The sequence below is a fragment of the Oenanthe melanoleuca genome, chromosome 3, assembly GCF_029582105.1.
Source record: "Oenanthe melanoleuca isolate GR-GAL-2019-014 chromosome 3, OMel1.0, whole genome shotgun sequence".
NCBI lineage: Eukaryota > Metazoa > Chordata > Aves > Passeriformes > Muscicapidae > Oenanthe > Oenanthe melanoleuca.
Genome location: NC_079336.1, coordinates 76,758,268 through 76,785,654, shown reverse-complemented (window position 1 = coordinate 76,785,654; position 27,387 = coordinate 76,758,268). Strand labels below are relative to the sequence as shown.

At 38.3% G+C, this 27,387-nt stretch overlaps 1 protein-coding gene across 2 annotated transcripts; it reads right to left on the bottom strand.

The window, feature by feature from the left end:
- MEMO1 (mediator of cell motility 1) lies at positions 1–27,387 on the bottom strand. Of its 2 annotated transcripts, XM_056487004.1 has the most exons (9): positions 27,037–27,387; positions 15,012–15,093; positions 13,047–13,115; positions 11,139–11,251; positions 9,717–9,828; positions 8,643–8,785; positions 7,430–7,506; positions 1,975–2,079; positions 1–706 (listed from the first exon to the last, which is right to left on the bottom strand). In XM_056487004.1, the coding sequence occupies exons 1-9, from the start codon at positions 27,095–27,097 to the stop codon at positions 575–577; spliced, it is 894 nt and encodes a 297-aa protein (XP_056342979.1). In that variant the 5' UTR covers positions 27,098–27,387; the 3' UTR covers positions 1–574. The 2 variants fall into 2 exon arrangements, with proteins under 2 accessions (XP_056342979.1, XP_056342981.1); XM_056487006.1 differs by lacking the exons at positions 8,643–8,785; positions 15,012–15,093; positions 27,037–27,387 and having other exon boundaries at positions 13,047–13,113.

Sequence of the window (27,387 nt, the reverse complement as noted above, 5' to 3'; positions counted from 1 at the left end):
TTTTGGTTTGTGTAGCCCTTTATTAGCAACTAAAATAGAAGATATCTGTTGTACATCACGGGTAGTAACTGACTATACTGAAGTTTTATTATATTCTAATACAGAATCATTTATAAATGCGTTGTTTTCCTTTTTTTTTTTTCTTTTATTAAAAAGCTTCCACCCCCTTTTCCCCGCTTTTTCCGTTTACAACTTGCAAAACTATTCTGAAAGCTGAGTATATGTGCACAGGTCTGCAAAGAGTGCAAATTTAGGATATGGTAAATGCTTTACATGTTTTATTTTTAAGGACAGTCTACCACCATGCCTTCATAGCCATTATCTTTTCCAAAGAAAAAAAAAAAAAACTCTCACAAAAAGCTCTGATACCAGTCTTCCTTCCATTGTCCTAAACAAGAAAGCATTCTTAAATGAGTTGAAACTAAGGAAGGACTACACCTACTAGAAAAGAACAGAGTTCTATTAGTTTGAGGTTTCAGTATACCCAAAGACCAGGGACTGTATCTTTGTAAGGGCTAGGCTGGGACCCCGTATACAGAGTGTGTGCAGGTGCCATCCCTGAGCATTCAGCAGTTCAGTGGACCATGAGTGCTCCAGCTGCATAACTCACTGAGCTGTCTTGCCAGTTTCGACACTGGCTTGACTGAGCGTAATTCAAAAATGAAAAGCTCATATTCATTCCATTCTTCTGGAGCTCGTTGATAGCCTGAGGAGAGAAAAAGAGCTGCTTAAAAAAAAGGTTATCAGTGAAATTACATTTCCTAGCTCTCAAAGGTCTTTGAACCATCTCTCATAAGCTCATTATAGAAGCACCTCCCAGTAACTAGTGGACCTAACTCATTTCTGTGCTGTTTCATTCACTGATGCTTCCCCCACTGCACTGTGCACATCCATGCAGTTCTTTAAAGCAACACTGAACCTTTCATGCTACCTCCTTTGGAAACAATGCTTTCAGTTCCATGGGGAATTTATACAGAAACACAGATGCAACAGGAAAAAAGCCTAACACTATTAACACTTTTCAGATTCTTTCTCTTCTATTAAGGACAAAGAAGGCACAAGGACAATTTATTAAAGTGCGACAATTGGCAAAAGTGAATGAACAGAATTTAGCTGTGATTCACTGCAAAACTAATAATTAGCTGAGGGCAAGAGTCGGGTATATTTGCTATATGCATCCCCAACATTGTTATTGTTCATACTAACTTTTACAGACTTTAAAAGGTTCCTCTCTGTGTTCTCCATTCAGACTATGCACCCAGTGTGTTAAGTTTTCCCTTTTAAAAAAGCAAACATGCTTCCTGTTTCAGATTTGAATTACAGTAAAAATATAGTGAGAGCCACTCAAACAGTATGACCAATCTGCAGCACTCCAGCAGTGCTGTAAAGCAGCTGCGACCAAATTTAGACAACTAAGTTAAGCCAGGTTTATGTCTGTGCTGCATCACCAAAGCAGAATACAGTAACCAGAAAGTCATCTGAATTCTAATTGCTATTAATTTATGAGTTAATGGTGCTTTGCACTAATACTTACAGAGGCCATCTCTCAGCATATTAGCAAAACTCAAAACCAAGGCACTCACAATAGCTAGTAATAGCAATATACAGAAAATAAATACACAGTTCATAAGTACTGATTCAAAAGAGTAAGTACATGCTTCTTCAGGGAGATGGATCTGTTTGTTCATTTATTTAGGGCCAAGAGAAAGTGAATTACTGCATTTCATTGAAATTCAAAAGGATTGTGGTATCTCATCTCCCTTAGGGAACTGAAAGCCCTCAGCCCTTTCAAGAGCTTACATTTGTCTATATGCAAGACACAAAAATCAGTGACCAAATCGAGACTGGCTTAAAAAATGAATTAATTCAAGGCTTGATATTTCAGAACTAAGGAATACTGCAGCAATATTGTATTTTACAAATACAAGCATTTTTCCAGGAGTTACATTCTTCAACAAATCAAAGGTTACTTACATTTAATAGCACTCCAATAGGATGTCTTCCACATATTGTATTATGGTATTTCTTCAAGTAATTGCTAAAAGATACAGGATCTAGCTGCTCTATAATGCTCATACCCTGAAAAAGAATTGATAGCAATAATTACATCACACATTCACAAGCAGCTGTTTATACATCATCTATTTGTTACAACAGAGCAGGAGGAGAAACCCTCTACTTTGTACCAAGGATATCAAGGGAATCTCAGCATGTGAGCTCTGGCTTGTAGTCATCTTGCTTCCATTCCTTACCAAACTAGAAGTGCAGGAGCTCTTCCAAAGCTGCCAATAAATCACAGATTTGTGAAATTATCTTTGCAAGTACCAGTGAAGCTCATGTTAAAAAAGCTCCTCCTGCAGACTAGTTGATCCCCACATCCAAGACTGCCCTACTTCTGTAAGATTTGGTACAGCTATAACCAGACAAATTTACTAAAAGGGCAAAGCAGGAAGAAGTGATGCCTCCATCTGCTCTCCCTGGATAACAAAGTTCAGGGCCAAGCACTCGTCTGGGACTTCCAGTTGTCAAAAAATCCTAGATAAAACCAACACTACACAGGTGCAATTCACAAGCATAATAAGTGTGATATATCCTAGACACATCGGGCAAGAAAGATAGTTTATCTGGGAATGGCCTTAGCCATTTGCTCAGGGCAAAAAAATCAGGTCCAGAAAATCTCTAAAGCACTATCAAGTTGGTGCACAATGGACATGTAAGAACCAGGAGATGTTACTTCCACTTTACATGAGACAGTCACATGTATACATCCTTTCCCCCATTGAGAGCGAGACCCATGTGTGGCAAACAAAACCTTCCACATATACAAACATTTGCATTCTTAAAAACAAAAAGAATCTTACAACTCCAGATACAGCCTACTCTTACCCATCCCATAAAGCAGACCAACCACCATGAAAGTAGCTTAAAAACAAGTCTAAATCAATTATTGTCTCTGTTTCATCACAGGTTTGCTCTTTTGCCTGTATTAGACTCTATCGTCTTCTTTTCCTTCCTCTGAAAATTATTAATTCCCTTCACCAGGGAAATGAGCTCCAGACACTCACTAACTCAATAAAATACATAGTTATGCTGCTTCTGTTGGTGAAACAGTAAGTTCTTCCTTAGAGACTACAAAAAACATACTTTGCATGGGAATAACTAGAGATTGATACCAGAGAGGGAGGTAAATTCTTATAAGACTTCTGTATTTGTCCTAGCTCTTTCCCTACTTTTGAGTGATAGAAGGATAAGCCACAATGCAGGAAGCAGTCAGTCTGAAGTCTCCACAGGAGTGAAATCTCCAGAACACTCTGCAAGGGTGTTGGCTGATCTGGCAGATATCTGCTAATTATTCAGGCTGGATCACAGCTTACAATGGAGGAGCAGAAGATTCCCAGGAGAGCTGGGAGAATTATAAAACAGCAATGATAACCACTACCCTTGTGTACTTTTAAATAGAAACAGACATAAGATGAATTAATAAAGAAATATGTTTTGTGGAAAAACAAAACCAAGCTAAGCTGGCCAATTGGTGGTAAGAGCTCAGTTTTTCTGGAGTCACAGAGGGTGTTTGGACCCCCTGCCAGTAATTACAGCTGTTACTCCAGATCTACAGTCTAAATGAGTGTCAAAAAAATAATGGTAGCTATTCTCTAACTAGCAATGATTACATAGATACCATTGCATTTCCAAAGCATATCTTTCAACCATCCATTTACTTGTAGACTGTACATGTCAATACACACCTAAAGAAAGCAAAACTAGACCTGACTACATACTCAAGTGAAACTAAAGATGCATAAGGCACTTACTCAGATACTGAACAGTTCATGAGAATATATTTTATCTCTTTCTAAAACCATTTCATTGCCTTTTAAAAAAGTGAAAATGGATGCTCAATTGAGAGACTCGTTTTATAGTTGTAAGTCACTGGAACATACTGGGCAGAGGCATTTGGGCATTTGTCTCAAATGAATGGACATGGATTTATGAGAATGCCTAGTAAGCTTATTTCAATGCACAGTTCAGCACTACAAAACATTTACAGCTATGCAGTTCATCCCAGAAAATGCTAACAGAGTTCCATACATCAGAGACTGGAGAAAATCTATGGGGAATTGGTATGAACAGATGTCCTATAAGCACCAAGTTGTAGTGAATTTTTCAGTCTTTTAGATTTAAAAATCATTGTGGCAGATGAGCAAAGACTATCAAGCTTGTTTCTCAGTCTAAAATGGTGTTAAGGAACAAAGGAAACATTTTTGCCAGGTTCAGTTTTATGAAAAGCAGAGGTATGAACCTAATAACTTTCAGTATTTGAAACAATTCAGCCAGGCATGGCTTAGAACAGAGTTAAAACACACAACAAAACCCACTCATCCATGATAAAGCTGTAAGCACAGTTTCACAGTTTATCACACGTCATTATGGCAACACATAGAAATTGCATACCTCAGTTATCCAGACAGGGGTAATGGCATCTACAATATCCCAGCACAGTGCACTTAACATTATTAAATATAATTAATATGATTAAAAAGTTACATTTTAAAATATTTTCAAATAGTATCTACAAGCCTACCAAAAAACTTTAAAAATATTCACCCTACACACATATCCCAAAACAAATAAAAATGCCCTCCAACAACATATAGGCTCATTTTATACTATATGCCAATAATGCTTTGGCTGGTCGTGTTAAAGTTTTATTATCTGTTATTTCAGCTGTTTCTTCACACTTAAAGATCTAAACTAATAGCACTCTAATGGTAGTGGAAACAAACTTGGTCTTAGTACTATCCAGCTCAATTATCTTTGCATGTGTGAATCACTCAGACTACACAACAAATAAGCACCAGGAAAACTACTGTCTGGGCACAGAGAAGAGAACAGGGACCTGGGCATCCAGGCAGAGACTCATCATCTTACATTATTCCCAGCTAGGAAGCCTTTCCAGGCTGAAGCACTGTGGAAGGTCCTGGCACACTGCAGCAGCACTGCAGCAGCCACCAGAATTCAGCAGGTCATTAGAAGTACCTGAGAAGCCCTTGGTGCTGAACATTTTCCTGGACAACAAGTACTGGCTATTCCTGCCCAGCATTCCTCAGTGCCTGCATTTTTCCCCATCAGCATTCAGAGTAACACAATTCTCCCATTGACTCAAGTGAGGCGTAAAGTATCCCATGCCAAATATATGCTCATATAAAAGGAGCAATGTGGCAGGGAAGATTGAAGTGAGTAGTCTGCATTTTCTGGCTAGTCAATCAGAAGCAATTACTCTTCAGCAGTATCTTATAAAATACTTTCCCCACCTCTATGTAAAAAGATAGCATGTTTCAGGTTATGATATACAAACTATTGCACATCAGCTGCTCAGTTATAACTCTTCATTTGAGAATTCTCCCCTAAGTTTCCCCTTCTAACCACAAGGCTATTTCCTCCTTTTGCCATTACATCACAAAGTGTGCTGTGGTGACAGTGGTCAGATCAACAATTACCATGGAGAGATCGATGTCTGCCCAGCAATATTTATGCTGGAATGTAATGGCTCTAAACTTCAATGCCCAAAGTGTTCAGCAGTTTTATGCACTAGGTGAGAAAATGCATCTATACATAAGGTCCAATCCAACTAAGGAAAAGGCCATCATACTCTACAAAGGCATTTCTAAGGAAAATTGGTTTCATCTTGTCCCAGAATACCTTCCTGCTTACAAAGTGCTCAGCTGACTGCGTTCCTAGTTAGGGCAAATACAATTAAACCAGTTTTAGTACAGTTTCGTCTCTATCTTAATGTTATTTTGTCTGTGTAGAGGCCTTCTGGTTACAACAGTACAAGTTTGTTTAGCACATCAAACCACATGAAAAAAATCCAATACTTATCTAAGGAAACAAGAAGTAGCCAAGTGGGACAATGAACAAACTTCCAAAAACTGGAAAAATGTAACAATGAGATCTTTGTGATATTGCTAACAAGATATCTCTGAAAATCACCCAAAGCAAAATCTCCTCCATATACCATCTGACTATGGAGTCATGTGTTCAGATATGGCATGATATAAAAATGCAAAAAGTAACCACAGTATGCTGCTATACAGCATGTTTAGTTTTCCAGTTAAACTAAAGATTGAAAAAGCATTTTCATAGTTATGGAACAGTAGACATGATTTTCCATGTTACAAAAAAATGTCACTTCCATTTAGCTGGACAAACTACCAAAAGGAAGAGTTGGTGCAGCAATATATTCCCTAAAAGTAATTAAATGGCAAAGTCCAGTCTTTTTTCAAGCTCTCACCACAGAAATTAACAAGGGGAAACTAATGTTTGCTAATGCACTATAATCTGTTCTCCTGCAAAAACACTCAAGGCTGCTGATTCTGGGATTCTGTAGAAAAACGCTTTTCTTGATAGAGAAACCTCTCAACTGACTTCAAGAATTATTAAAAATGGGATAAACAGAATGAAAGAGAATTATTTACTGTTATTATTTCTATTCTAGTGATGAATAGTAGAAAAACAAAGAGGTTAATATGTATACACAAAGCAAAAAAGTTTAGAGATCTCTCCAGCAGATAGGATTTATTCCTTCAAGACAAGGCAAAAATTAACACGCCATGAATAAGAACAGCTCTCTCTTCTAACAGATTCTATGGAAGTTACATAAATGAGCAAACAGTTGTAAAACAAATTTTAAGGTTACATATTTCCAGAAAAATTATTTCTATTCTGTGTCTTTAGTGTTGAACATTAAGTTTTTATTTTATTTTTAAAATAGCTCCTTGGTTACTGTGACTGCAAAAAAAATGCAACGTAATTGGCATTGGACCTTTATGTATTTAGCATTCTTTTCAGCCTTTGGCCAAACCCAAAATGAAGTATGGTCTACTGCTTTTTCCCCACCATCTACTACAGAGTAAGGGGGGAGAAGGCTACTCCCAAGGAAATGCTGGCTTTCATTTTCTTGACCAGTGCCATGCCCTACAGCCTTTCCTCCTCCAAATGGATGTTGCTGAAACATTTGCATAATCACAATGCTATTTCTATATGCAGGTATCACAGTTACCAAGCTGGAACTAATATTATTCTCCATACGTAATTTTTATTGATTTTCAAAAGCATAAGAGGATATGTGGACATTCACATGTGACAAATCACATTACATTAGGGCATTTTAGGGAGGTGAACATGCATTTATTCTCATTAATTATGCTCACTAGTTTATACCCACAATATAATTGTGTGCAGTCAGTAAAAGGGAGGATACTAGCTAAAACCAGCAGCTAAATTCTTATTGTGTTAAACAGAGGAAAATTATACATTGAATAAAATAGCTGATCTATAATACCTTGTTAGAGAAACTTCTCAAGTGTTCAAAGAAATGGAATGTACAGGAGAAATTTGTTAGTTAGTTCCACCAAATCTGAAAACTTACCATTTTATCTAGGTGCTCAATGGATCTATAAATTTCTCCTTGGGATTCATCATAGTAACTGTAACGGAACCTCTGACCTTGAAACAAAAATCATGTATAAAATAAAAAAGGGAAAAATTGTAGCTAAACCACTCCCTAATGCTTACTAAATATTTGAAAGTATAATACTTATAAAGTAGTAATCTTCATTTATTTTATACTTTTTAGCTCCATTGAGGAGATTCTAGGGCAATGCTGAAGTAGCAGTAGCAGCCCAGAAGTAAAGTAAAAAAATACACAATGGGTGGCAATATCCTTAAAGAGAAATCTACTACTTAGAACTGACACTGAAGTATCACTCACTAATTGCCTCTTATTGCCTTAGAATCTAATTCTGTAAATTAAGAAGTAAAGAAACATTTAATTTCCCTATCCCTCTTGACAAAGTCAGCCATGGAGTCAGGCTACTTCTGCCTGTACAATATCCACAGTAAAGGAAGGTCAAAGGAAAAAATTCATGATAATTCAATGAGCAGTTCTAGATGGGTCATTAGCCACAACAGGACCAGGTCATTCTTAGATACACTTCCACCTACTCCACAACTCAAAGATGAGTGAAACATGCACTTAATTAAGTTGACCAAAGATGACAATGGAAAAAAAGGAAGGTCTGTTGTGTCACATATCTTTCTGAAGCAGTCTCTTTTCCAGCTACTATCACACTTAAAAGAAAAATAAAATTATAAAGCAGGACAGAAGTCAAGGCTTCTGGAGTCTTTATAGCTCTGCCACCAAGATGAACTGGGGTAGCACTGGTGAATTGGCATAAATAATCCATCTGCTATCTTACCCAGCAGTAAAACATATAAAACTTATTTCTGCCAGAGGAATGTGGCTGTGCCCAGTGAATTTTACGCTAATTAGTTTTGAAAGTTGTTTTGAGGTGCTTAAAAGAAGAGTAAAAAGAGCAAGCAACTTCAATTATTTCATTGCAACAAAGAGATGTATATAAATCCACACACCTTCACCATTTATTTTCTCCACTACACTGAACACACATTACCACATTAATATTTTTACCTATTATTACAGATTTTAAAGACTTCTTAACTTCATGAAGGCATTTAAGTTGCAAAAATAAATTTACCAAAAGTTAAAATGTTTAATAAAATACATTCTTTGAAAAGAGCTACAAAATATTCAATATACTCTTATAATGAGATATGAAACTTACCCCAATGGCAAAAGTCAGAAGAAACCACAAAGAGATTACTAGGATCAGCTAGGTATTTACTGAAGAGTTTTCCAAATTCCTGCTCTTTTGACTCACTCAGTGCTCCGACCAACACAGGAATAATAGTAAACTCATCCTTATGGCTTATAAGCAAAAGAAAAAAGGTTGTAATTCAAGTAACATCTGAAGATTTTTCAGGGCTTGCTAACTGAAACTGCAGAATGTTTTAAAAGGTTGCTATTGATTTGAGGATAGTAATTTGGTAAGGTCATACTAGGGTGTTGTTTTAGAACTCCAAGTACTTTAATTTCAGAAAACACATACCCCCCCAAAACCAGTATTTCTCTCTGCTGCAAAGTAAAAATACCAGGCAAACAAAAAGAAAAGACACAGTGAAATCAGGAATGAAATAAGAATTAAATTTTCCCTGTATAGATGCCACATGTTGGGTAATTCTCCAAAGTGTATGAAACTTATATGAACATGCTCAACACAGTACCCAGGTATATATTGATACTGTGGGAAAATTCAAAACACAATGGAAATTAAAAAAAAAAAAAAAAAAAAAAAAAAAGGATGGGACACATATTAGGGAAGAAACCCCAACACAGATTGACAATCTTTACTTCAAGTAAACATCTGAAACAGCAGCTATAAATACACCACTGATTTCAAAATTAGTATTAAGGCTCCAAACAAACTTAAAATCCCACAGAAAACTATTTGAACTTCTTTCAGAGATGCCTTGAAAAGTGGGGGAAAAAATCAGCTATTAAAAAAAGTTCAGGAAAGCATATCTAATATTAACTCTAATAAGTCAACGTGTTTATAGGAGGTGTTATAACTTCACGATTTAGGTGTTTGCTCTGCTCACAGTTGCAATTACAGTCAATTATCCTAGTCTCTGACCCTCCCCTTACCAAAAATTTTATTGGAGGACAGGGGAGTATGAGCATATACATCATAAGGGCTTTTATGCCATAAAATGTATTATTATTTCCTACTGCACTTCACAGCAGCTCAAACATTTAATGCACATAATGTTCATTCTTGCAGAAGTAATTAGCCTAGTACCTTTCCATGGCTTTAGCAGTATAAGGCAAATGCATTTCAATACTGTGTTCATCTTCGTCTGTCTGGAGGGACATGCGCTCAAACATTCCAGTCTTCCACAACTCTCCATAAACTGAAATGAAATCAAAGTCAGTTTTTATTGCTTTTCTTGGCTTATTTTTGAAAACTACTTCAAGTGCAAAAAGCAAGCTACAGTGTACCTTTATTAGAACATACTCACTATAAAAAATTACTTGTCTCCAAGGGCTATCATCATAAACCATTTGTTTCTAAATAAATTCAGAATTAAATTATGTTCAAGTCATTAAAATATATACATAATTGATTCAGTTTAGAAAATGTGTTAAATCAGTGACCTTATTAGTATATTGAAAAAGATTTTCAGTTATGATATAAAAATTTAATTACACAAATAAAAGAAATTTGAAAATACACATGCATTTGCCCAGACAGTGAATTTTAATTTTCATAAACTGCCCATTATATGTTTAAAAAAATAAAAATTCATCAGATGAGCTATTGCTTGATTTGTTACTATGTAACTGAGTTTATTATTGACTGAATCATGAAATCTAGAAACAGCCACAACTGATTAAGTAATTCACATTTGTAAATTATCTTTTCTACTCTCAAGCGTACTTGAGAATATATAGTTATCTCCACATTTTGATAATTCTCTACTGGATGAAGGATTTGATGTAGGGCTGTGCTTCCTTCTTGACACCATAAATGAGTTCTACAGAAAGCAAAACATTTCTCAACCAAGGAAATTTCTGCAGGCACTATATAGAAAGCCTGAATTAGCTTGTTTAATCACAGTTACAATGAAACAACACATCTGTGCTAATTAGCCTTTCTGATAAAGATACTGTATCACCTAGGTATACCTCAATGTACATAAAAGCAAAAATATCAAATTTATCTTCATTGCACTTAGTTCAAAAGGCTGGCATTTCATGGACTAACAGTTTCTAAGTTTGCAAGTTAAAGAGTCACATACAATCCAAATAAAAGCAGTATTTGGTTTCTCTGTTATTCCTTGATCAGAAATCAAACTCAAACCAACTAAATAACCTTGCTTTCCAGCCAGAACACTTCACATGAGAATGGAGAAGATGTTTAGTGAGTTATTTGATGCAACACTTTTTTAGTTTTAAAACCCTGAAGCACACACTCGAAATTGAAAAGATAAGCAAAAATTCAGAATTCTTGCCAGAAGGAAGAGAGACTATGGTTATAGTGTGACCATGTCTGAAACAACCAGGATCACTCACAAATTAGTTTTTGTTGCACTAGAACCAGATTTGCACTTGTGTTCCACTTACAGCAAGGCAGTGCCCAACAAGAAGAACGTCCCCAGCACTGTAGTACCACAGTCAATACTCAAGCCCCAGTGAAGTCCAAGCTTTACAATGCACTTACTCTTTTGGTCAATTCGAAGATCATACAGAGGTGTTCTGTAAATGTCCACACTGGAAAGTGCACATCGGGAGAGGGGCACGTGATGGGAAGGCCCAAGAATGAAAATTTTTCGGCTACAATAATTAACACAGAGGGCCACAATTTAGAACACTGCAATTGTATAGCAAGTCAGCTTAGAGTAACAAGTTTTATTAAAGCATACAAAGTAATACTTTCTCATGGCTACAATAGTTTTAATCTGTCGTCACTAATACCCCAGATCAATCCATGGCCCAACCTGGTTCGGTATCTCAGGAATTATCATGAGATCCATTCAATAATGCTCTAGTCTTAAATCTCTTAAGCAGGTTATATATCAGAGGGCACTCATCAGTTAGAAATTTGTCTGACTTGACTTATTTGGATGCTGAATGATGCATTACAGCCACATAGATTTTTAAATTCTCTTCTTGAATCAACACAACCTTCAACTACTCACCACCTTCATTACATACAGGATCAAAATAATACTACGGGTTTATCATCTACTCAGTTTTTCATTTATTTACTTGATTAGCCTTACTTAGATTTCACTAAATTAAATTTTAAATCCTTCTAAAATGCTGGGTTTATGTTGTTATATGTTATGGCTTTTTGCTGTTGCATCAACAACAGAGACTTGGACCTGCACATTCATAGCTTTAGCTGATACTGCAACCTTTACATGTCATCATGACATCTTTATTTCATCAAGTCCTCAGTTCCTGGCTCTTGATTAGATGTTAAGGGTCTCCTGCCACAAGACTAACAAGAAAAAAAGAAAAAAAAAATAGGCAATTCAGCTTTTCAGATTCAGGATTATATCATCTTGTTTCTGGCAATGAATTAAAAGGGTGGGAGACATGTATAGTCCTGAGGGTTTTTTTTGTTTTTTTTAATCCCTTACACATGGAGTGCTATAACAAGGTATACTAAAACACAAACTTCCTGCAAAGCTAATAAAAACAAATATCCAAATATGCAATAATTTAGCTCAAAGATGAATTCTAAACATCCCATGCAGTAAAAAGCAAATGATCCAGCAAGTTCAACCAATTCCTTATCAGGAAACCTAGGAAATGCAGCTTGTTCTGGAAATTTCAGAGAAATTAGCTATTTTCACATCATTTACAATAGTTTAGAAAGAACTAAAACCATTGCCTTTGAAGAGTATTACAGTGTGTTATCTTATGAACAACTGGGAAGCCTAGCCAGTTTTCATTTAGTATTGCAAAATAAATACTTAGAGTAAATACTGGAGACCTTTTATACTTCTGTCACTAAAAATAGTTGCAGTCAGCAGAACATAAGAATTATATTCCTTTACCCAAAAATAACTGGATTCATATTTTCAAAGGCAGGCACAGGCTACAACAGCATGTTGGGGTTTTTTGTTTTAATTTTTCTTTTTTTAAACTTGTTAGAAACAAAAGTCCGTTTAAAATTATTGGGACAATTAACTTTCACTGACTTCATATATTATATAAACACACTGGTCACTTCCTCCACACCAGAAGAGAATCCTGGTAGTGTTCAACCCATAATCCTCCACCAATGTAGAATCATGGTGAAGTATTTAATAGACTTAATAAAACAAATAAAACCTCCCAATAATAACAAAAAAATGAACAAACAACACAAAAAATCCAAAAAACCCAACAAAACCAGCTTGGGCTTCTACAAAAGCAATATTCCTTTTTCTTCCCCTTTTGTAAAATCCTATTTGAACATTTATGATGCTATAACAGAAGTGATGCATAGAAGGCTAAGAAGAATACAAAGTTAAAACGCGAGTACTTCAATATGTAAGAATGTAACAAGAACATTCTACTTATCAGATAATTGCAACCTCAGGGTCTTAGGCTTTACTAAGAAAGCTGTAACACTCACGTGATATTGGGGTCCACTTGTTTGTAAGCATGGGCTGCACAAGATCCACAATAAGTATATCCTGCATGGCTACAAACCAAAGTGTACAAAATGTTAAGACTGAAATATTGCTTAACATCTTAAATATGTTGATATTCAGTGCCAATCTCTCAGGATATATTTTTGTCCCCAGTGAACTGAGATTGTAAGAGTGATCCAAAACGCCTGAAAGAGCAGGAAAGCACTGCTGCAGTATTGATCACACGAGACAGGTATTTGTTGAAGAACCGGCAGTGACCATCTACTGACCAGTTAAAAAACTATCAGTGACCATAGAACAGTCAGGAAAGCCCCAGACCAGAGGGCCTGCCCTTATCTGCAAAGGATGTATGCAGACTGTACAATTGCTGCTATCAGAAGCTCATGATAATGCTAACAGTGCAGCTAGGGAACAAGGGAGTGGCAAACTCCTGGAGAACTCCAGTAACTGAATATAATTACAGTAGAGAGGTCTTGGCAAAAGGAGAACTACATGTCACAGCAGATAAAGAGAGAATAAAAATGCTCTGTCATTGAAGAATAATTTAGTGACAGAATGGAAAGGAGTGGAAGGCAGCACACTAGCTTTTACTTCAGGTAATTAACTACATGCTTTACCATTACCTATCAGCCTGGCCTGCTCCTTTCTCAACTTCTGTTTCTGTGTGTGGTCCAAAACAATTTACAATTACTTTGACTAGCTGTTTCAAATATTGTTCCTAGAGTCCCAGGTCAAGTGGCAGAAAACGGCTCCAGGTCACTCAGCAGTATGCTTACACCACAGCTTTACACAATGCGACTGAGAATGATGTATGCTGCAAGCCCTGAGGTATACAGGAAGGATTTTATATGTATTTATATGTATGTATGCTCAGATACATCTGTATTCATCCACAAACTGATACCTGGAGCAAGTTACCTTCAAAATGACCCTGGGATTTTACTTCAACATCACTTACCCCACTCATTCCAAAGAGCTCAGAAAGGTATTAACACACATACTAGGGGAGAAACAGGAGACTGAGACCTCCCAAATGAGCAAGGTATGTTATTAGACAATGTCAAAAGAGCCTGCTGAAATGTTCCCTCTGCTATAGGCTTCTTCCATCTTCCACAAAAATATTAGACACATTCCACTTCACAGGTGACAAAAAAAGGGCACAGTTAACAAAAAAATGTGGTGAGATGACAGGAACACCCCCAGAAATTCTGGAAAAAGAACCAAACTACATAATCTGTAGCTGAAAGGTCTCTTTCCTGACATTCCTGCAAGTAAGACTAAGTCAGATGTGAGACAATTTCTTCTGCACACTCAATACCGTTATGCAATACTTCAAGCATCATGACAATACTATGCTAGCACAGGAAAAACATCATAGTTAAGGTGCTTTTTCTAGTGTTTCCTTCCAATTCATAATTACTTGGAATGACCAACATATTTCGTCATTACATGTCTCAGCTATCTTCAGGAAATTGAATTCTCCCTAAATAGTTCAGATGATCCCTATTTCAGCTGTGGACAAATAGCTCAAACAAAACCAAACTAAAACAACAAAAGTAAACCATTTTGGATAGTTGAATAGTGTTTACTTCTTGCTTTTAAGATTTGCTAAATTCTGTTTAGGGGGTGTGAGGGATGCAAGAGTTCTGCTTATTTTGTTTTGGGCTTGGTTTTTTTCTGTTATTAGAGGAGTTTGGTTGTTTTACTCAGTAATATAACTCTTACCTGTCTTACTGGATCAGACAGTTATGTGTACAGTCCATCTGCAAAAGTAAGCTAATCATACATCCAAACATGCACAGATTTCTGCCATTCTAGGTTATATCCCAAATAATTATAAAGAAATCACACAGCATTCCTTTCATCTAAATATTAACTTTTACCAGTTTTCATGATCATTCAGAAAAAAACCCACATTTAACCAAACAAGTATGAGATATACTTACGGTGCAATAATGGCTCTTGCAGGTCTTTTTGTGGACTGTACTTGAGAAAGCCAACCTTCTAGCTGTGCATTCAGCTGGGGTCCTGTGAAGAGACATGGAAATACTGAAGCCATAAAAGAACTTCATACAGCTCAAAAATTTACAAATAAAGCTTGAAACTCCAGCAGATTTAAAAGTCATCTTAAACATTAAAAGTTGGATTTAAACCTAAAAACAAACCAACAAGAAAAAAAAATCCCCCCAAAATACCTAATACAACAACAAAAAGAAATCCCAACCCTGTAACATTGAAGGTAGGAAAGTTTCAGCCTCCTGGTCTGCAAAGTTTATTTACTGCACATCCAAACACACACTTGTTTATTGTTTCTTGCTCTGTGGAGACTAATGAACACATCACCATTTGAAAGAATGGCTGCTAATTTCAAAAGAATCGCTAAGAGATGATTGTTTCCTCTCATAACCATATTTGCAGAATTCAGAAGTAAAAAGTTATGATCTTTATCAAGACAGCCCAATATAAGAAAATTACATAATACAAAGGCCTGACACTTGTATGATAGCCAATGTCTATGGTAATAAATCCTTTATTAAGCAAATGCAAGAGCATAATACAAAACACTGTAACATGGAAAATCTGTAAATGCACAGGAAAAAGCTAAAAGTGAGAAGGCATTATACTTATCCTAACACTTTAACAACTTCTGATCAATCAACATATACTACAAGTGCATAATCATTTCATCAACACTAACTTCAATAACTGCCCAATCCAGAATTTATTTTTAATTCAATCACCTGATAGATGATAAAAGAGTCTTCTAGAAATACAACATTTAAAAACGAAAATCAAACAAGCCACATTTTGATTATTTCCCATCACAAGAAAACTTTCTGATGTTAAGCTATGCTTCAGGAAGCAAGTCTGGTAAATACAGTGCAACATTCTTTCATATTAAAGAACATTAAACAAGCTTTCAAGTAAAACTCATTCAGCTGACACTGTAACAAATAATATAACATTAACAAAGAAAATAGATGCACTTCTTTTAGGTGATACTATGCTTTTGACAGAACTCCATGCCAGCAGAGTTTATCTGTAAAGTATGGTGCAGTACCCTGTTTTCTTCTTCCATGCACATTGCAGATCTTTGTATCTTCTCCATGCAGGTGTTGAACTACCAACTGCCAGTGTAAGTCAAAACCTAATTAGGTATTTGAAGCCATTTCACAGATATGTTCCAAACAGCCCTGGCAAGGGCTGACAGCTCTCCAAAAGGCTGACAAGAACCACAGAGAACGAGAGAAAAGATGTCAACTCTTGCAGAATCCAATCAGTCCCTGACCAGGGATAGTCAAAAAGCTTTCACTAGGAAATGCAGGGGTGAACGGTAGAGGTGTTGAAGCTACTAGTTTTCATACAAAACTTAAATCCATGTGTTTAATGAAAAAGGACAGCTTCTGTAGTTGTGAAAAGCCCTACCTTCTCAAATGAAGGAAGTGACCAAATTTCCTGAACACCATTTTCCTAACCCTTCTATTACACCTTGAAAGCCTTAGTTACGTCTACAACTCTAATAAGGTGAAAGAGTGACACAGATAATCTGCCATCACTCATGTAATACAGTGACTTTGTTCAATGATGGAATTGTTATAAAAATTCCACCACATACCAATTTTGTTCTGCTGCTCCTGTTGTTTGGGGAAATTACAAGCAGCTGACATGCAATAGAGATAAGCATAATGACATCTTAGAAAATGGAGGCTATTGGGAAGCTAAGTAAAAATAAACAGGTCTCTATTTCCACCCTCCATCTAAGATAATAGGAGACTTACAAAATGGTACTTTTACGGTATTACCACTTTTATTTGTTACATATTTGAGTGAAGAAACAAATCACCTATAAAAATTTTTCCTAATTCCCACAAAATACATACAAAAATAAAACACTTTCTGAATAAAGCTCTTTAGGAGGACACTTTTTCCAACACTGACTCCCCAGACTTAAACATTACTGTGCCCCACCTGACCTGCTCTCCTCAAAGAAGAGGATCCACATGCAGCACAACTGCAAAATGAATTTGCTAAGCCAAGGGGAACTCGTCCCCTGCAAGGCACTGTGCTTAGCCGTCCTCCATCCCTTCTTTAACAATGATTTTTCACTAAGGATGTGCTTAAGGCCATTTGCCCTTGGTTGAGATAAATCAGGTAACCTGCTGAACAGTTTAAAGACAAATGTCAGAACATCTGGTAATACCCTAAAATTTCATAATTGCTCGAATCTGAGTAGAACTTCCAATCTTACAGTGCAGTAGTGGAGTAAGATGACCAGGTTTGCTTAGTCTGTTATTACAGATACACACTCTAACGAAGTAACATTTTCTTCCTGGAGGCAGTAAAATAACAGACAAGTATGACCCAAAGGATGAAACTTCTGTCAGTGTTTACTTAAGGACCAAGTAACACATCTGCTTTCAGATTTCTTCCCTTTAATTCCAAGTATAAGGGCCTGTTTAAATAATTAATTTTGACCTAATGTAAACTTTCATTTCAACTTACCTGCACTATTTTAATAAAATATGCAATCAAATTTCTCTCTTCAGAAGACTAACAGAGAGAGAGTGGAAAGTACAAAATATCCATGACCTTTTAACTACAGGAAAAAAAATAAACAAAACAAACAAGCAGTACCCACATGAATTGACAAAAGTATAGCCTACCTGCAGCTTCTTAGGCTTACAGATACTTTAAGGGGGATACTCTATAACTAATTTTCTTGTTACCAAATTAGCATCAACTTCTTGAACTGTTCAGAGAAGTTGTTCTCCCAATTTCTCAAACATGAGGATGCTTAAGGCAAAAGTCAAAATATTTGAATTGGTTATACAAAATATAAATAAACCCACACTATCACAGTAGCTATGCTCTGCCATATGGAATTGTATTATAGTAGATGAGTAACTTCTTCATGAAGAAGTAAGTTTTGTTCGTGTTTAAATGAAGCTTAACTGGAAAAACAGTCAAGACAATCCAGTGAACATGCATCTCCTTAGCTGACCAGCATGGACAGTGAGCAGCACTGCCAGCCACGTATTCTCTTGCTGTTGGGAAGTAAAATAGGTCCTGGCTCCTTGAGCCTCAGGTGGAAAGCTCACCTTGAGAAAGCTGGCAGGATGAGAACAGGGGTTTTAAAGCTAACCCAGACAGAAGGGCAAAAAACCTGATGGATGCAATTTCTATATGCAGCAATCAATATACTTTAGCATTAATACTATAAGATTAGACCTTTCATTGATCAAAAGAAGGTTAAGCAGCAAAATATGAGCTACACTGAAGTATGTACCATTAGAATCTGCATTTCAAACCTATGAAGGCAGGTATAAACATAGGCACGTAATGAAAGATTACTGACATTATTTATGGATATTTCACATCCTGTTTTGTTTTCAAAACCAGTAGAAGCCATGCTAAGGTTTAAAATAACTGCAAGCACAAGTCTCCACTAGCCAAATTTATGGAAGTGACTACAGACAACATTTATTCAATTATCGTGCCTAAAAGAACAACTTATTTTAACAATCAACATTATCCCATCACAAAGCTCTAGAGTAAGTAAGAAAGAATCCTTCCACATGACTTGCATGCCATTGTCACCCAGGGAATAATAACACAAAGACATCTGGTAGTGAGTCAGCTAAGTTCACCACCCCAATCCACAGCTGTCATGGCCCAGACTTTGCAGGTTAAGCCAAAGCAGCACATTCTTTCCACAGCCAATCTCACCTTGTCGGTGAGGCTGAAGTGCTTTTATGCCAAGTGTCAACACAATGTAATGGCATTTTGCTCCTTTTCCTGCAGCCACCTTTACACATAAAAACATACTTTTTCACATTGGTAGGGAAGTCTTAGTGTTTGCTCTGAATCCTCAGTCTCAGTGTATGCTTTTTTTACAGGAAGAGCATAAACATCAATCAAAATTTAGAGCAGCACCAGGGAAAAGTGCTCAAGTCCCCCTTGGCTGCACATGTACAGCACTTGCAGCAAGGCAAGTAATGCTGGGGCACAACAACAGTAATACTGCAGTCCCCAGCCTTAACAGCTTTTACTTGTCCAAGAATGTCTCCTACCTGTAGGAGCCACCACCCTTCTTTGAGTCTTCCGCTTCTTAACTACCTTTTCCCATTGATGAAAAGTCTACACCTTAAGAATGTGTCTAATAAATACTAAAATGTGTGGTAAGGAGTGAACAAGTCTTTATTCCTGTATGGTGTTAGAAAAATCAAAGTAATAGTGAAACCCTGGGGACTGGAATACAATTAGTTTAGTAACTGGAACTTAGGGAACTCCTTCATGATTCTGGATGTGAATCTGAAACAATTAAATTGTTAGGCAAACTCAAATCTGAAACATGACAGAGGACTAACAGTAAATTGCAGAAAGTGTAAGGATTTTTCAAAAAACACAGACTGCACTTGAAAAAAACCCAACAAACCAATTTCTCAATGCAACAAAAGCCAAATCCTTGAATGAAGAACAAGTTTCAGCTATGCAAAGACTAGGATTTGTCAGGAATAGAAGGTGATTTCCAACAACTCATGTTAATGGGCACATTCTCCACTGCTAGCATATTGTCTCCTCCAATACTGACAAAATGGTGAAATCAGACTAGAAGCAATGCAGAAATTTACCTATGCAAACAAGAGCCGGGGGAAAATTAAGATGCAAATAGAGATTACACCAATGCCACATTAATTCCTTTTTATACGTATTGTAAGATGGAACTAAAACTGCAAGTAGTGCTTGATTGGGGAAAAATAAAACTGAAGCCACAACAGAAACACTGAAACAGACATCGAAATCTGCTTTGGTGGCAGTTCTTATTTGCATGCCCCAACTCTCCAGTATTCCACTAGTTCTTGATTTTCCTTTACTGGAAGTTGGTAGGAATTTAAAAAAAAAAAAACCCCACAAAAAAACCAACTAACTATAACACCACTCATTAAGAATATCAACCAACACGTACCTACCTAGCTTCATAAAAAACCTTTATCCTCTGATCATTCAGAGATCCAAACAAATGATGTTCTGTTCCATGCCTCTGAGAATGATTTTGGCTCTAATACACACTAAATGTAAAAGAAATTTGTGAAAGTATTCACTAAGTGACACTTGCAGGCCTACTGTAATGATACCAGAACTACACCAAATATAAAACTTTTTCAATTCCAACTGTACAGTGAAAGTTGAATCTACATTATTTTCTTGAAGTATGTTGATTTTGACAGTATTTAAGTGATTCAGCTAGAAATAATAGCCTAGAAATTGTATTTCAAGTTATTCCAGTACACTTTTTCAGTATACAATGCTGAATAATACAGTCTGCATATTAATGCTGTGTTCCATGTTTAATTCATAAAAGAGTCAGTAATGACACATCCAGTTTCCCCATAAAAAGCCTAAAAAAAGATAAACGACCAAAGGGAGAGAGATATTACATTTGGTATTTAACATTGCAAAGCAAATACTTGATGAATTTGTAAGACACTATGATTAGTTGTTCACAGATTGCAAGGTAAGAACTTAAGTTAACAGTTGTACTTGTAATGCTTCAGCTAATGTCACAACATTAAGATTGCATGATCAGTACATTAATTATCCTGCTATTGCAGAAAGCTCTGTTCACTACAAGAGATCATAGAATTTTTCAAGCTGGAAAAGACCTTTAAGATCACAGAGTCCAACCATAAGCTTAACACTGCCAAGTCCACCACTAAAATACATCTGATTTCAGTGACCCTCACATGCTTTTTCCATGTTTTCCTGGATCCATTTGTCTATGAGCATCTACAGACAACACGATGAATCATTACTTCTACATTACATTTATGGACGAGCCGTGATGAGTTATTCCAATTTTGGGGGCTATGCCAGGGTTCTTGGCATGCCACAGTAAACCTCTTTTATAGACTCTTTTATGACATAGAGAACATCTTCCTCAACCTCTCATCTGCATTCCTAGCCTAAACCACAAGGAGTCACACTTGTGATTCCCTTCTGACCACTTTAGCTGCAGCAGAGCCCCATATCCAACACATTACAGAGAAGAGATTCTGCCCTAAGTTAAGGTGGGATATGGCCACTCAGGGTCAGTGAACCCAGCAGCACCATCTGCCCTCAGAAACTGTGGGCAGCAGGCCTGGGGAATGGATTACACACATTCAGCAACATCACAGCAAAGCAGAAACATCTGTAACTGATGTACACAGTTTCTCTAATGCTGATGAGAAGTTCCAGCCCATGCCAACAAGCATACAAATGCTGGGATTACAGCACCATTCACTAAAACCAACAGGCATTCTCACATCACTCCTCAATGCCTCCAAGCCCCAGAAGGTACAAATGAGAACAGTTTTACTATCTCAGAATCACACTGCTATTGCACCTTGAAGCTGCCTATTTCACAGGGCTACTAACAGATACATAGGTTTTGACATCTGAAAAAACAGCATTTGGTATGAAAACAGTAAAAGATCATTAATGCCTATCTTTTTGGGGATTACAAAGGAAGACAAGGGGTTGAAAATGTTTGAAAATAGTGGCCAACTTGGAGGCAAATGCAACTTCCAGACTGATCATTCATAGCACACAGTTGCCTTTTCATTTATTTTCTGATCTGCTGAAATTCTCCAAGGCATTATACTTTCCTGCTGATCTACACACCATCATGCAGTCTTCCACCCAAAAGACAAGGCTGAAACATCGCTGGCTGTATGACAGCCAGTTATTCGAGAGTTCTGGCACTTCTTGTCCAAACAAGTTAGAAGCTTAATCCCTATAAATGGTAGCAACAAGATGTCAGTGCCTACCTCCTTCGGGGTTCTTTGGCTGACAAGCTAGGACAGCAGAAAACTGTAAATACAAGTGCACCATTAACTTGAAAGTCTCTTCAAATATTTACTGGCCATTTACTTGGCTCATCATAAAAAAAGAGCTTTGAAGACAACGAGCACAATGGTGTTTCAAGTCAACACAGCAATTACTCTGCCAACTCACATTTGCATTAATAAGCTTATGGAAATGAAGGTTCTCCTAGTTCAAGCAAGTTGGCACAGGCTAACAGCACACCTCTGGCCACCATGGTTTGGTCAGGGAAAGCAGAGAAATAAGCCCTAATACAACAACAGACTTGTTTTGCAGGGCAAGTTTCACATCACATAGTATTGTTATTCACACACACTCTCAATTTGATTTTTACTCCTGTGACCAGGAAGAGCCTACTAAAACGCTTTACTTTTTACCTGTATCACCATGCCACTGACTGGGGAAAAGTTGAAACAAGAACTCTTATCACACACATTAATAAGAAGCAGTACAGTATTCAGTTAGCATTTCCAGGGGCCAGACAAGGGAGGCCAGCTGTGAGCCAATAAGCCATGTTCAGCACCATAATGTGACATCCCACTTGTCATGACACGCTACAAAAGAAAAAAATATGCACATAGCTGATGTTAATTTCCATTTCAGGAGCATATGGATTGATTTCCCACAGCAGTAATTGCCCATCACTTACTGAATCTACTCACAGTGAAGAATAAACACCTCTATCCTGCATACAGTCCATGCTTAGGATAGCATGTTACTTCCATTGCATTTCATCTGCTCCTCTTGTATCTAGGAATGTCTCTGCCTGCATTCACAGACACTGAAAATTAGGCCATTTTTGTTTCAAGTTGTCTTTAATCTTCCTCTTCCACCTGCTGGTTAAAAATCAATTTCTCAAGAGGTCTGGATACTAGGTGGTTGAATTAACACAGCAGGACTGGGACTTTCTTCCAAAAATAAATGTGAGTGTACTATTTTTCACCATGTAACAGTGATATTTTCTTTTTTTTTTTTTTTTTAAACAATACACACGACAGCAGTGTTGCGTGATATTTTTATTTACATTGTATATTTTTATCTAAATTTTGCAAATATTTTCAGTGGCCAGCATTAACCAAGCTGCTAGTCCACAAAAGCAATGGCATGTCATATACCATTAACTTTTTTTAAAAGCAGACATGCAGATCAAGCTCTCCAAGTAAAGAACAAGTTTGTTTAGACCAGTAGCCTACTATTAGCAATGGGCACAGCACAATTTCAGTTTGGAAGCTCGGCTGTAAAGCTTTCCATGCTCAGCGGTGCTGCTAAGTAGGAGGAGGAACAACTGACCAGATTTCACTGTTCTCTTTGCTGCCCATCAAATGCTCCAGAGGTACACACCTGAAATTCAATAAGATGTTGCACTGACTGATGTGGAATGAACATTAACTTCCCTACACCAAGAATTCTAGAAGAAAAGAGATGGCAATCCTTTTGATTAAAATTTTCATACTGAATTCACCTGGTGCAACTTCTTAAAGAACTTAATTTTTAGATTTTATTTTTATTGTTGTTGTTACAACAGCACACAATGGAGAACATGTGGGAAGTCAAATGCTATAACAACATGGTGAAGCTCATCTTCCACTTCTTCCCCTCTTCTCAGCTTCAGTGAGTAGGAAGCAGTGAGCTTTCTCCCGGGGAACTAACTTTCCCTCTAACACAAAGTTGTTTGCTTAGATGAAACACTGTAACGTGTGAACATGCCTGGATGTGCATAATTGCACAGCCAGTCCCACCTGCTCTACAGCATTCATTAGCATCATACAAGTAGGTAGAATATTGATACCAGAATGGAGTGCATGTTTATATTTTCCAAGGCAGAACCTAAGCAGTACATATCCCATAGCTGAAGCAAATAATGGAGGAATGGTCTATTTTCAGCGGAAGCAATTGCTGTCCCATGGAAATGAGGAGTCTCTAAACACGAGAAGTGGCATTTCTTCCAAACTCTCTTACACACACTGCATTGACTATCCACAAAGAGGAGTAGTTCCCTCATGGTTGTGGTTTCACTTCTGATATTGCTTCCACTCCTGGAGTGCAGAGGAGACAGCTAACACAATTTAAAAATATCCTCTGACCACAAAAGCTGGACTACATTCTGGATCCTGCTTTGTCTCCTTCCCCCTCAGCTGGTTTTGGCCCTTCTTTCCCAGAGCTGACTTCTATAGCCAGATTTTAGAGAATTATTTTTATTTTTTTAAATAGCAATGGATGCTTCACTTTTGCAGTAAACCCCCTCTCAAATCCAGGATGCCATGCATCATCCTGGATGGTGTGTTGATATTTTAGCCCTAGGTATCAGGCACCTCAGCATAAACTACCACTTAAAAACCTTATCCTCACTCAGCCCCTTTAAAAGTTCTTTCAGATGTAAAGATGTTGAACATATCTGTCAAAAATCACATTTCTCATCACCCTTTCAGATGGGTCATAATAACTACAGAGCAGGATGAGGGTAGCCAGGGCATCCACTCACCCTGTGTAATCAAACTCAGCTCTGTAGAAAGAGAGCAGTTTGGAGGAAATGGGAAGCTTAAATGCTCACCAGTTTATATATAACACAGCAAATCGCTTCTGGGCCGAGACAGTAGCACAAAGAACAGAGGAGGTAGGAGGACTTGAAAAGACAATCCCTAGAGAACCATGGGAACACACTGAAGAACTATCACAATTCAAGCTAATCCCTGCCCCAGCTCCAGCCTTGAAGCTATGCAGGCTGAAAACACATGGTAAAATCCACTTTCTTCAAGTAGTACAATTGAGGAGCCTGTGTTACAAGTTTGATGTAGCAGCTGACATGTGAATCTGGCCTGAAATACAGGAAGATTTAAAGTTAAATCTATGATGAACATATAGCCTCTTGGCATTTGTTTTCTCTCGAGTTTTGATGGACCTTCCTAAATGGCACAGAAAAATCAGCTTTCAAGCAACTAACAATAGGTAGTCCTTGTCTTGCTGAACAGGCACAGGCACAATTCCTACTCTCACATACCCAGTGCAAACAGCAAAAGACACATAATACTCCTTGATCATTTAAGGAAAAATATATTTCCAAAATCCCCAGATTATGCAACATCAACCATCTACCCCCACCATAGACACTGTAATAATTTAACTTGTCACAAGCACAGCTGTCATAATTCATTATTACAACATGATTCAGTTTGGGGTTTTTTTTTATGCAGTGTGTCTGTGCAACCATCCCTCATCTCCTCAACAAGCAATTGCCACAGTCTGCCCAAAAGCAATGGGAGTAACATGCTTTGGGATGTCCTACTACAAACAACTAGTACCGGCCAAACTAGACAGACACACTTACCAGAGTATAGTCTAACTAAATTATGCACTGAATTTTTATAGAAAAGAAAACAGTCAAAGACAGTATCCATGCCTCTTAGATTATTTTTAAAAAATTAAAATTCTTATTTGAAGCATCCAGTAATAACTTAATATTAAGTCCAATACCAAACAAACTACATAATTTGAATGTAAGGTCATGCAGCCATTACTTATCACAGATCAGTTTTCTGCCTTACTCATAAATTAAAATATAAATTGCAGGACCAAGGTGATTACCACAAAGCTCTGACGTTTTGATGTCTTTGCACATGGTCAAATCTATACCTTCAACATGATTTTGTATATTTTCTCTAAAGGGAGTATTACCTACTTTTCTAGATCATTGGAAATAAATATAGTTGCAAGCTGCACAAAAATTTGAGGCCAGTTTTGTAAAGGATACAAGAATTATGTTTAGAATATTAAGCTCAGACAGAAAACAATCATCCTCTATTGTTGTCTCGAAAATGCCTACCCAACCATTTGAAGCCCAGCTACTTATCTCACAATCCGCCTCTTCCTGTATTACCCTCCTCCCTGTATTTCTTTTCTTCCATTTATTGCCTCATACCTCGTTCATCAATTTATGGAGGAAAGAGGAAAACACATCTATTTTAACCAAGAGAAGTGTATGACTTTTCACATCCAATTCTTCTTAGATGTTGATTTAGGATCCTGAATGCAACACTTCATTGTTTGGTTTGGTTTCTTTTCAATTGTACCCCCTATCCTTCTGAACTGCTCATGACGACAGCCTCTTGTTCATCTAAGCTCGTTCACCTGCAGTTTTGTAATCATCTTTACTCCCGAGGCCAGTAAAAGAACATCCCTTACAAATCTTATTAACAACTCTGAAAAGACAAATGTGTATCCTTTTCACAAAAGCGGTTCTGCCCCAAAACAGAAAAAAACTTATCACCAAACACATGTGCTATCAAGCTATTATTATGTGTTTCTGCCTTTTTTTTCAGCGTGGGTGCGGGGATCTGTAGCTCCTTTTCCAATGCACCACGTTCTCTTCTATTCTTCTTCTGCAAGTACCACATGTTTAAATGGACAGAGCCACTCTGCACTATTGCTTAGAAACTTTTCACTCCTACTAAAGAAAGCGCTCGGGAAGGAAAAATAGAAGGTTTTCTTGGACTACAAGAAGAGAAATAAATCTCCCTATTTTCCCACCTCGACAAGAAGTAAAATAAACCTCCTTATTTTCACACCTTTCCCGCTGCTTTCTAATCCCAGCAGCCGGTATTTTCTCGTGGGATTAACAAAACAGAACAAAAAAAAAACCAAAAACCAAAAAAAAAAAAAAAAAAAACCAAAAAAAAAAGACCAAACAGGAGGAGCGGAAAATACTGGAATCGGTCCGTGGGCTGTGACGGAGAGCAGCGCTCGGCACGAAGCGCAGCCCCGGGCTGTGCCGTGACACAGGAGCCGCGGCGAGGCGCGGCTGCCGGGCAGCGCGGGCACACGAGGCGCAGCCGGGGGCCCGATCCGTCCCCGGCGACGGCCAAACGCCGGTTTCCGCCGAGCGGCGCCGCCGCAGGTACCGTGCCGGCGGCAGGTGTGTTCGGGGCGCCCCGCCGCACCCCTGCCCGGCGCTGCCCGCTCCCCGCCGGCGGCAGCCCCCAGCCCCCGGCCGCCGCCATGTGCCGGCGGGGGCGGAGCCGGCGGCCCCTCCCCGCGCCCGGTACCGGCCCCGGCGGCCCCAAAGTGCTGATTCAGCCCCCGCCGCCCGCTCCCCGCTCCCGGCGGCGGTACCTGAGGCCGTGTACCAGCTGCCGGCGTGGCTGGCCTCCCGGCAGAGCACCCGGTTGGACATCTTGGAGCCGGAGCCGCCTATGGTGTTCGGGGGGGGCGCTGGGGGACGGGCCCGCCCGCGGCGGCGGCGGCGGCGGCGGCGCTGCTCCCCCTCCTCCCCCGGCACGGCCCGGGCCCCGCGGACGGAGGCGGCGCTGCCGGAGCGGCGCGAGCCGGGGGCGCGGGGCCGGGCGGGGTCGCGGAGGGGGGACGCGGGGACAGAGCCCGAAGCCGCCGCCGCCAACTCCGCGCCGGCGGGTGGGGGGGCGCGGAGAGAAGGAGGCCGCGGCCGCAGCTGGGTTTGGCCCCGCT

Bases quoted from the DNA above. Each gene is read 5' to 3' on its own strand.
- MEMO1 (XM_056487004.1), bottom strand. From the start codon at position 27,097: ATGTCCAACCGGGTGCTCTGCCGGGAGGCCAGCCACGCCGGCAGCTGG. The intron at 7,507-8,642 runs GTAAGTTTCATA...TTTTGTTTCAAG, and splicing joins TTCTGACTTTTGCCATTGGG to GTCAGAGGTTCCGTTACAGT. The intron at 2,080-7,429 runs GTAAGTTTTCAG...ATTCTTTTTCAG, and splicing joins TTGAGCACCTAGATAAAATG to GGTATGAGCATTATAGAGCA.